The sequence below is a fragment of the Anolis carolinensis genome, chromosome 1 (genome assembly GCF_035594765.1).
Source record: "Anolis carolinensis isolate JA03-04 chromosome 1, rAnoCar3.1.pri, whole genome shotgun sequence".
Lineage (NCBI taxonomy): Eukaryota > Metazoa > Chordata > Lepidosauria > Squamata > Dactyloidae > Anolis > Anolis carolinensis.
In genome coordinates this window covers 53580094-53592123 of record NC_085841.1, presented here as the reverse complement: position 1 = coordinate 53592123, position 12030 = coordinate 53580094, and the positions used below count along the sequence as shown (strand labels likewise).

At 44.7% G+C, this 12030-nt stretch overlaps 1 protein-coding gene across 1 annotated transcript; it reads left to right on the top strand.

Moving 5' to 3' along the window:
* Nucleotides 1-5143: 5143 nt before the first annotated feature.
* Nucleotides 5144-10486, top strand: LOC134297322 (uncharacterized). The gene is made up of 2 exons (XM_062974509.1): nucleotides 5144-6930; nucleotides 10159-10486. The coding sequence occupies exons 1-2, from the start codon at nucleotides 5383-5385 to the stop codon at nucleotides 10198-10200; spliced, it is 1590 nt and encodes a 529-aa protein (XP_062830579.1). The 5' UTR covers nucleotides 5144-5382; the 3' UTR covers nucleotides 10201-10486.
* Nucleotides 10487-12030: the final 1544 nt, after the last annotated feature.

Genomic DNA, 12030 nt, shown 5'->3' with positions numbered 1-12030 from the left:
AAGTAGCTTTAGGACCCTTCCACACAGCCATATAACCCAGAATATCAAGACTGAAAATCTCAGAATATCTGCTTTGAACTGGGTTATTTAAGTCCACACTGCCATATATTTCATCTCAAAGCAGATAATGTGGGATTTTATTCAACTGTGTGGAAGGGGTCTTAGAAAAGTTTTTCTCACTGTCAGGATTTTTTTTTAAAAAAAACAGCACAGCTTTAGAATTCTATTCTCTATTTGCACAAAAATTGCAAGTGGATTTTTTTAAAAAAATTCTGCATAGAAAACAATAGTTCTGATCACAAATACTATTTTCTCTAGAAAAAAAATTCCTGAACAGAAAAATCTGTTTTCTGGGGGAAAATGCCATATGTGAGTTTTGTACAGAATAGCTCACAACCTATGAAGATTCTCATCGGTCCAGAATTCTCTTTGTAAAGACATGTGAGAAATGTGTTATTTATTTATAGTTATTTATTTATTTACAGCATTTATATTCCGCCCTTCTCACCCCAAAGGTGACTCAGGGCGGATCACATTGCACACATAAAGGCAAACATTCAATGCCATAACATAGAACATCCCTACCTACTGCAGAGCAGAATATCTGGTGCTGTGGTGGTATGATGGGCGGGGATAGATGACAAAGAACTCAATTAGGAGTTATATGAAGCAGTAGTGTCTAATGGATCCCCTTTCTTAAACCCTTTTCTTACTGCCATTCCCTTTTCCTCCTCTGTTGCAGCTTATTTATATTGTAAACCTGAGGGCAAATTAATGATTTGTAAGATGTCTGAGAGCTTTTGTGGCTAAAGAGCAGAGTATAAATACCTTAAATAAATAAATTTCTTATTTGACTTTGTTGTTGATATTGTGTGTCTTAAAGTTGACTCTAAGTTTTGACAACCTACCAAATGGCTTCCGTCTAAAGGCAGAGAGAGCCTGACTTATCCAAGGCACCCAATGGATTTCCATGGCTGAGTAGAGATTCAAACACTGCTACATCACATCAGATTTTAGCTGCACTTTAAGTGGCTATTTTCCTTTTGAAAAAGACTGCAAGCCATGTAATGGTGAAAATAGTCTGGTTTCATACACAATGTCAGGAGCTGATTTTTGCTGTTAAGGAGTTCACCATAAATCTCAAGGTCAGTAGGAGGCGCTGGTGAAAGACAATGCTGGCATCTGGAAGGACTAAAACTTTTTCTCATGGGAAACTTGTGACAAGAGACTGGGGGAGGGGGTGATTGGAATGGCCAAGAGAGAAGCAGGGTAGTGAGTAGAAAATAAGGACTTTTGCATGTGAAAGCCATTAGCAACTTTTTTCTTGTCTGTGGTGGAGGCTCCTTCTTTGGAGGCCTTTAAGCAAAGGCTGGATGGCCATGTGTCGGGAGTGCTTTGAATGAGATTTCTTGCTTCTTGGCAGGGGGTTGGATGGCCCATGAGATCTCTTCCAACTCGATTATTCTATGATTCTATGTAGAAACCTGGGCAATAAAACTAAATCAAAAGTGTGCTTTCTGAGTGATCTAAATTGCTGCCGAAGTTCTGCAGTGAGTGACACACAAGGCAATTATGGACGATGACTATGTATGTAGAATGGCTGATGGCTGTGTTAGTAGCATTCCTCAAGTGTATCCTTGTCATAAGGTCTAGATCCTATTGCTAGCCCTGTCTAAAGCAGAGCAATTGTTTTGTATTGATTTATGAATTGACTTGCCATTTAACAATAGATTCAGTGATCTGGTTTGTCTAGGGATTCTAACAGGTTTTCAGATATACAGCTACGCATTCTTGGATGGTATTTAAAGATTTGTCAGTTACTGCAATTACAGAAATAGTCTGTCATGGCCAGCAGTTTGTCTGGTCTGGCTTGACTACTGCTAAGGGTTTGAAGGGGTTAATCTGAGTTTCCTGATAACAGCTTCACAGGTTTCCAAATTATCTGTGAAGACTTGCTGAAATGAGCAGCGGCTGAGAATCTCTGGATAAAAGTGAGGCTTGAAGAGATTGCTCTTGCATAGTAGATAATGTACTTTGGTACTCTTGTCCTGGACCTTGGCTCTGTAACTCCTGGGTTAGAATTCTGGACCCTGACCTAGTTCCTGTAATCCTGTTTTGGACTCTGCTGCTCCTGTAATTCTGTCTTGGGTCTTGTTGTATCCTGAAACCTTGAATCTGAACTCTGGACTGACTTTCTGGCTTGATTTATGGACTTGAATTTTAGTTTGTACCCTTGGGCTTGTTTTGGGAACTCTGATAAGTGAACTCTTGGCATCTGACTTTTGGATTGCAACCCTGGGTTATTGCCCTTAATCTGGCTTTGTAGTACTCTCTGCATTAATTGGACCCTTGACCTTGATTTGTGTTATTCCTGCTGTGTTTTCCTAGCCAGGTCTATGAAAGATTCAAGGCTTTAGTTTTCCGTTGAAGTAAATATAGTCTTGATACATCTTGTGTTAATTTGATAAACCTCATCCCTTGTTACTGAGAGGGCCCCAACACATGGTATAGTCACTGTGCATTCTCCATTACACAATAAGGGAATAAGTAGGCATACTGCTAAAGAGATGGCTATACAATATTGATATTTAACAGAAACATGCTGTAGAAGAAGTACTTTGAAACAACATAAATGTAGATGTACATCTTGCAGGCCTGATATAGGATCTCATCCTGTATGTAGAATTTCTTAAAGATCACACATCATTTCCCCCCTGAAAAAGCTGTTGAAAATGGATTTTAAAGTCTATGTGGCTACATGTTCATACCATATTACTTTGGCTATCAAATCTCTCTTTTAAAAAAAGACTTTGAATAGAACAACTTCTTAAGAAATGAATTTCTTCTTCCACTTATGCATAAATAACTGACACAATTATCACAATGTACAAGTAACTCTCCTACCCACTATATGGTTCTAGCATAGCATACTTGACTATTGTGTGTATAGTAGAACTAAACTTGAAAATGTTTAGAATACCTTTTTCTGGCAAAGTTTCTGAGTTTTTTTCTTTGCTTGTAAAGAAAGACTACCCTGAAAAATTATCTTCAAATATTCTTCACTATTATTGTGTGTGTGTGTGTGTGTGTGTTTGGTTACTGGCCTTTAGTAATAAATTTGGGTAAGTGGGGAAGATGAAAAATAGCAATGAGGCTGTTATTTTCACAGCAGCAAAAATAACAGCAAGACCAGCACACTTTGGGTTAAAAGAAACAAACACTACTGTCCTGTGTTTGCTCAAGCCAACCATAACCATCAAGAAATTGTTGTACTTTTCCCCATCTGCAGACATTCACAAAAATTCCTCTGCTCGTCTCTCTATTTCTCAGTTCACGATTGGATGGAAGATACTGAGAGGTCATTTGTGCACTCGGATAGCTCATAGCAGTCACTTTTTACATGAAGTAATACCACTATTAACTTGTAACCTTGTCTTTGAGTGACAGAATATATCTGCAGAAAAGCAATTGCACAATGCCTCTTCTTTTTTCCTTTTGCTTCCACACAGCGAATTACTTGTTTTGTTTAGAATACAAATACTCTGAAGGAGAAAAGACACAGCAAGTGGACATTTTCTAACAGGCACATTTATTTTATTTTATTTTTCTTTTCTTTTCCTTTTTCTGTAGAGTTGTTGACCTGGCAGCTTTTGACAAGTTTGAGACTTCTCTGAGAGACAGTTTGGCTCCTACAGTGCTTCCATAAATATGTAGAACACCATGTACTTTACTCCTTGTGCCATTCTTTCAAAATGTCCATCAAAAATCAGCCCGAATATATACCAAAATATATCTATTTTTGTCCCATCAACGTGCACTTGTCACAAGAAGATATGGACATGCCTGTGGATGAATGAATGCATGAATGGACAGGTAGGTAGTTCAGACTTGTAGAAAATAAATCCTTTCCATATAAAGAAAAAATGGTGTATTAGTTAGTGTGCTGGACTAGGGCAAGGTTCAAATCTCCACTGAAACATGAACTTCACGTAGTGATCCTGAACCAATCCCTCAACCTGTCTCTATCAGTTTGAGCTCCTTCCTTCCCTCATGGGGTTGGATAGAAGGATAAAAATGAAATAAATAATAGAAAGTGTGTGAAAAGCCAAAAATCCATTTCATTTTGAAATATGAAATTCGTATGCCCCTTGTTTAGTCTCGTGTTTCTAAACAATTTTAAGGGGTCCATTTTGTTTTGAGTCCAAATTTTGAAACTTTTGTTTCATTTCATTAGTTTTGTTCCATTGGTGGCAATGGGGGAACTTTAGAGGCTAATTTTTTACTGCAGAATGGAACCAAGTTGGAAAAAGAGAGAGCATGCCGCTTACCTCAGCCCTGGCAATCTCCGGCCCTTGTGCTGCCTGCTATGGCTCTTGTTGCAGAGGTGGCGGTGGCTTCCTCTGCTCATGGCAGCTGGCCCACAACCTGAGTGGCCTCCTTGGCAAGGAAGCCTCCCCAGGTGCCCAAAGCGGAGATTGTGGTGTCCCACTGCCATGGTAGCTTCCTCCTTCCTTCTCACTCAATCAACCCGCGCTTGAGTCTGCCCCTATTGTGACAGCAAGGAAGACACAGGATTCCGCTGGTGGCCTTGGATTGTGCCTCTGTGCCTGTCAGAAGTGGGTGAACTGGATGGCCTGGTTCGGGACCTGCCTATCTTCGTGACCGCGTTGTCCCCTATGAACCCACCCGATTGCTGAGATCTTCCAGGGAGGCCCTTCTCTCACTTCCACCCTCCTCACAACTGTATTTGGTGGGGACGAGATAGAGGGCCTTCTCGGCCGTGGCTCCCCGACTCTGGAATTCCCTCCCCAGGGAGATTACATGATAATAGCACCACAGACACTATATGCACATATTTGGAAGAAGGCAGATCTTCCAACAATAGAAGACTGGATTGTCAAAGTTTTTTTAAGAGAGAGAAAGTTTTTTTAAGAAGGCTTCATAATTTAATCTGTTAGAATCTAGAAATAATAACTATTAAGCCAGAAGGAGGAATGAAAAACAACATAATAGGAAGGAAGAATGGAGCTATATATGAATGTCTCCAACCCAAAGGACGAGAAGTCACCAGAGTGGGAGGAGGGATTTGTAAAATACAAATATTGTATAGATGTTAGGTAATATTGTATTGGCCCATGTGTATGTGTGTGTATATGTATACATGTGTGTCAGAACCCTGCTACTAGAGCCTGGATGTGGCTCTGAGTTTCAGGGTCACTGACATTGATAAGACACCTGCGTCCCAGGACTCGGAGGAGAAACGGCTGATGGACTTGGCGGGGAATTTGCGCGGGGTTTTACTGAGCGGGAAGAGACTGTTCAAATGAGGGGGAGGGTATATAAAGGAGGGTTGGCCGGAGCCTCCCATTCTTGGCTTTTCTGATGTTCATGTTTCCTACAGTAAAAGTTTCTGGTGATATCACAGAGAGTCTTGTGTGTTCATTCAGGAGCGGCTGTGGTGAGCTGACACTAAGCCAAGAATACGGACACCATCCCGCTGTAGCGGTGAGGTGTAACATGCAAGTGGAGGATGAAGAGCTCTTGGGCGCCGGAGGAGGAAGGTCGGAAAGGGCCACTCCCGAGACGGACGCTGAGTTCCACCAGCTGGCGGCCCTGGCGTCATCCACCGCTTATGCCCAGCCAAATGGGGTAACCCAGAGGCGCGGAGTGGTGCGGGGAGATAGCACCGGAGGAGAGGAAGGTTCACCTTCCCCAGGCCCGCAAAAGATGGTGTTTCTGGAGGAGAGGATGTCGGCGATGGAGACCACCCTGGCAGTGATGTCGAGGGCGATGGAGCGCCTGGCGGTTTTGGCGGAGCCGGAGCGAGGAAGGGAACTCCGGGCTAGCTCAATGTGGGACGTGAGCATGGGAAGCCGCCAGGGCTTTGCAGACCTCCCAGCACCGAAGGGAAGGGAAATGCGAAAGGAGCCCGGTGCCCGGCCCAAGATCCAAACGAGCCTGACGCGGGTGGAGGAGAGTGACGACGAAGGGGAAAAGCCTCCGAGAATCCCGGCTACGCTCCCAACTGAGACCCTGGTGCCCCTGGCGAATGCCGGGCGTGGCACAGGACAAAGGGAAGCAGCAGCGGGGCCCACTGGCCCGCAAGGGGGCTTGCGACGGGCGGAGGATTGGGGATTGCCACCACAGGGACCCCTACCGAGACGAGAGGAACTAAGGATCGAGTTTGGGGGAGAGTCCTCTGAACTGGATTTTTTCCTGACCACGGTGAGGGGCTATATGGAGGACAATGCCCACACTTTCAGAACGGAATCCAGCCGGGTACGGGCCATTGGTGCAGTGTTGAAGAGGGGAGCGGCCAGCTGGTACGTTCAACTACACGCGCGGCGCGACCCATGTCTGGGGTCACTCCGACGCTTTATGGGGGCCCTGGAGACCCGTTTCCGAGATCCACTGGAGCAAATCCGGGCGAGGGAGGAGTTGAAGACCGTCTCCCAGGGGCAGAGGTCGGTATCTGAGTATGCGGAGGAGTTCCAATGCCTCGCTGAAAAGGTGCCGGAATGGTCTGCAGTGACAAAGATAGAACTCTTCAAAGAGGGGCTCAGGCGGGAGATCCTCTCCTGGGCGGTGCATCGTGATGAGCCTGACACACTGCGCGGATGGATTCAGCTGGCGGGGCGCGTCGAGACATCGCTGGCCCAGGCGAGGAGGCACCGAGGAGGGCTACAGCAGCGGCCGCAGATGAAAGAGGGGAGCCGGAAGGAGGGATCAACCCCAGCCGGGAGGAGAACGGAGCCGCCAGGGTACGTGAGCACCAGCAGGAGGGGCTGCTTCGTGTGCGGCCGTTTGGGCCACAGGGCTGCCGAGTGCTGGCAGAGAAAAGGGGAAGGCGGAGGCCCGCCCAAACCAAGAGCCGTGGCAGGGAAACGCGCCGAGGAAGAACCACCGATGAGGCACCACTCGGGGGGGTTGGTAAGTCAGGACAAAGCCATGATAGTGGTCCCCATTCAGCTGGAAAGTGGCAGCAAACAAGCAACCTGCAAAGCATTTGTGGATTGTGGATGTTCCAGGAACATCATCTCCCCTGAATTAGCCGAGGGATTGGGATGCGAAAGAACGAACCTAGAATCCCCAATAGCTTTTTCGCAGTTGGACGGATCCACAGCATCGGGATCATTAGCTAAGTACAGTGCCGAAGATGTAAAGTGTAAGATAGGGAGTTGGGAAGGAAAGGTGTCATTTGTGATATCACAAATAGCCAGCTATAATGTTATACTAGGCATGCCATGGCTGGGGCAGGCCAACCCGCAAATCAACTGGGAGGATAAGAGCATGATCTTCAGGATGAAGTTGGAAGAAGGGAGCCAGGAAGTGGAGAGAGAGCCGGGGAAAAGGGGGGAGGAAGACTCTATCAGGATAGCAGAACTGGCAGATAAATTACCCCCAGAGTATCGGGATTTTGTGGACGTATTTGATGAGAAGGAAGCAGACAGTTTCCCACCGAAGCGGAGAGTTGAAGTGAAGATAGAGCTAGTCCCAGGAGCAGAGCTTCCTAAGGCAAAAATATACCCAATGTCGGCTAGGGAAAAGGAGGAACTGAGAAAATACATTGATAAAAACCTAGCGAGGGGTTTCATAGAGCCTTCAAATTCCCCTCTAGGGGCGCCTGTGTTGTTCAGGCGCAAAAAGGACCAAACGCTGAGGCTCTGCATTGACTACAGGGGCCTGAATGCAATCAGTTCTGGAAATAAATACCCCCTACCTTTAGTGAAGGACTTGATCGCCCAGTTATCGGAGGGACAGATATTCACTAAATTGGACTTAATTGAAGCATACCATAAATTGCAGATTAAACCAGAGGACAGGTGGAAGACGGCCTTCTCCTGTGCATTCGGATTATTCAATTATCGTGTGCTCCCTTTCGGTTTGTGCGGCGGAGGCGCCGCGTTCATGCAATTAATCAACGAAGTGTTGCATCCATTGTTGTACAAGGGAGTCTTTGTTTTTTTAGATGACATATTGTTAGTATCTCGGACTAAGGAGCAACACGTAGAACTAGTCAGGGAAGTCCTGCAAAAGTTGAGAGAAGCAAAACTGTATGCGAAGCTTGCCAAGTGCGAGTTCAATAAAGACCAGATAGACTTTCTGGGGTATAGGATTTCCTCCCAGGGAGTGGCGATGGACCCTGCGAAGGTAGAAGACGTGAGGGGGTGGGAAGCCCCCAAAACACGGAAGCAGCTGCAATCCTTCCTAGGGTTCGCAAACTTCTATAGAACATTTATCAAGGACTTTGCGCGCCTCACTTTGCCATTAACGGATTTGTTAAAGACTAAAGGTAGGGGAGAAACAGCCAAAGTGAAGGCCCCAGGGGCCAAACTGACCTGGACAATAGAATGCCAGGAAGCTTTCGAAGCCCTTAAAAAGCGTTTTACGGAGGAGCCTGTCCTACAGCACCCTGATATGTCTAAAGCCTTTGTATTACATTGCGATGCGTCAGACCGGGCATATGGGGCAGTTCTGCTACAGAAAGACGAGGGGGGGAACCTGAAGCCATGTGGCTATCTGTCAAAAAAGTTTAGTGATACAGAAAAAAACTGGCCGATTTGGGAGAGAGAAGCCTTAGCGATTCTAAAAGCACTAGAGTGCTGGAGACACTTCCTGGAAGGAAGTGGAACACCGTTTGAGGTGTGGACTGACCATAGAAATTTACAGTATCTAAGATCCCCTCGTAAACTATCAGCGAAGCAAATTAGATGGGCCCAATATTTCAGCCGTTTTGATTTCAGACTCAGATTCTTCCAGGGGAAACATAATATACTCGCTGACGCTCTCTCTCGGATGCCTCAGCACGGGGGAGGAATTCAGGAATCTGAAGGGAGTATTTTTCTTGATAAGCAATGGGGCCTGGCAGTACTAACTCGAGCACAAGCGGCCAAAGAAAACAAACGTACTGCCATTTCCACGGGGGGAGGAGAAATATGGGAGGAAGAGTTGAAGCGAGCGTATGGAATGGACAAATGGTTACAAACAAACAAAGAAAAGGGAGAATTGTGTGGGGATTTGGTGTTTGTAAATAAGAAATTGTATATTCCTGAATGTTTAAGACGAGAAATGTTAAGGAAGTACCATGATAACAAGGGTGCGGGTCATCTAGGCCCCACCAGGACTATTAAACTGTTGGCCAAACAATGCTGGTGGCCCGGAATGAGGAAAGACGCCAGGGGGTACGTCACGCAGTGTGAATTATGCGCAGAGGGAAAAACACCACCGGGGAAGCCCCAGGGGCTATTGCAGAAGGTGGTGGAGCCCATGAGGCCATGGGAATGCGTAGCCATGGATTTTGTAGGCGAACTACCCCCCAGCAGAGGCCACAGATACATTTGGACAATATTGGACTTATTCTCAAAACAGGCACACTTTGTGGCTCTGCCAAAACTTCCTTCAGCTGAAAAACTTGCTGATTTGTATGTGAAGCACGTATATCGCCTACATGGGTGTCCCGACAAGATAATTAGTGACCGGGGAGTCCAATTTACTGCAAAATTTTGGGGAAAATTCTTACAGCTGTTAGGAGCAGAAAGGAACCTGAGCTCGGCCTTTCATCCCGCGACCAACGGGGGGGTCGAACGTACCCAACAGACACTGTGCCAATTCTTAAGGATGTACACCAATTATAGACAGGATGATTGGGCGGACCTTCTTCCGTTTACTGAGATGGCTTTTAACGGGGCCGTACATTCGGCCACAGGTCGTGCCCCATTCGAAATAGTATACGGACAGGAGGTGGCACCTTTCCCCAGGCTACCCGAGTGGAAGGAAGGGGAGGGCCAGACCGACGAGGAATGGCCGGCCAAAATCAAGCAAGGGTGGCAAACCGTGGTAGAGGCATTGCGGGAAACACAAAAGAAGTACAAGCTCTTTGCGGATCGTAGGCGCCGAGAGGGGGACAAATTGGGCGAAGGAGATCTGGTTTGGCTGAGCACAAAAAACCTGAAATTGGGGTTCCCATCCAAGAAATTGGCTCCTCGCTATATAGGGCCATTCAGGGTAGCAAAAAGAATAAACGAAGTGACCTATGAGCTAAGGCTACCAAAGGACCTAGGAAAGGTACACCCGGTATTCCATTGCAGCCTGTTAAAAAAGTATAAAGGAACTCTGGACAGCGGAGAACAATAGTTGTGTTTAATCTTTTCCTTCCAGGACGAAGGGGAGGAGGACGCCATGTCAGAACCCTGCTACTAGAGCCTGGATGTGGCTCTGAGTTTCAGGGTCACTGACATTGATAAGACACCTGCGTCCCAGGACTCGGAGGAGAAACGGCTGATGGACTTGGCGGGGAATTTGCGCGGGGTTTTACTGAGCGGGAAGAGACTGTTCAAATGAGGGGGAGGGTATATAAAGGAGGGTTGGCCGGAGCCTCCCATTCTTGGCTTTTCTGATGTTCATGTTTCCTACAGTAAAAGTTTCTGGTGATATCACAGAGAGTCTTGTGTGTTCATTCAGGAGCGGCTGTGGTGAGCTGACACATGTGTGTGCATGTGTGTGTGTATACATTAGTTTCATTTTTTTTTTAACGAAAATGCATATATATATATATATATATATATATGGATATCTCCATGGAAAACCAAACTTTAGAAAATCTAATTGTTTTAATTTTTTGTAAAAAAATTGTAATAAAATAGTAGCCATTCTTTGGGATAAACTTAATCCAGACCCAACCCAATTCAGGAGTTGAAGTCGAATTACCCATCAATAATGCTACAACCTACAAACTGGCTCAATAGTAAATTTCCCTGAAAATAAATCAGTGAAGCCTGAACGATAGACAGTCATAACTGCTTTGACTGCTCTCTTACTTGTGTGGAAGAGGCTGCTTGACATACTTTCAGGAACATGTCTGCTTCAAAAACCAGATTTTTCCCATTTAAGGTTGTTTAACTGAAAAGAGCTCTTGTACCTTTAATGGTGGCATAGAAAAGGCAATTTCAGCAGATGTTATTTGTCATGCAACCAGGTAACAAGTAAGACCTACTTAAACTCTCCTGCTTCTACACAGCCATTAAATTCACATAAGCCCTCTCCTGTTTTTATTCTGGCAACCTTATGAAGCCCATCAAATATAGAGGCAGAGAAGGATGTCCTGAATCTGTTTACCAGATCCAGCTATACATTGTGTTCATGGGAACTATTGACAGGTCCACGTTTATGTAAGGGCGATTTCATGCTACGTTATTATAATATTATATTCTGCTTTAACTGGCATGGCTCTTTCCTTTTTAATCCTGGGATTTGTAGTTTGGTGAGGTACTAGAGCTCGCTTACTGATCATTCTAAATACTCTTTCCTAAATTGAAAATCCCAAGATTCCATAGGACAGGACGATGGCAGTTAAATGGAATCACAGCTCGATAATTGTATAGTATGAAACAGTCCTAAGCCGTTAGCAAATGATTAACTTCAATTACATTGAGCAAACCTATGCTCCAGATCTATGTAAATATATTTGTGAGCACATGGAAAGCTTTGGATTAAAGAAACTGCCTAGACCAGGAGTCCCCAAACTTTTAAATTATAGGGCCAGTCCACAATCCTTCGGACTGTTGAGGGGCCGAATTATCATTTGGGGAAAAAAACCAAACAAATTCCTATGCACACTGCACTTATTTTATTTGTAGTGCAAAACAACAATAACAATGAAAGAACAATACAATATTTAAAAATGAAAATAATTTTAACCAACATAAACCTATCAGGATTTCAGTAGGAAGTGTGGGCCTGCTTCTGGTCAATGAGATAGTCAGGTTAATTAGGATTGTTGTTGTTGTTGTGTGTCTTCAAGTCATTTCAGACTTTGGGTGAGCCTAAGTCCAGAATTATTTATTTAAGTCCAAAATCATTTACTACATTTATTTACTACATTTATATCCCACCCTTCTCACCCCGAAGGGAACTCAGAGCAGTTGTATGTACATACAATATATTATATTATTAGCATAGCACAATATTAGCATTATACTATATTGAACTATACCACTATACTGTAATATTATATGTAATATATAACATATA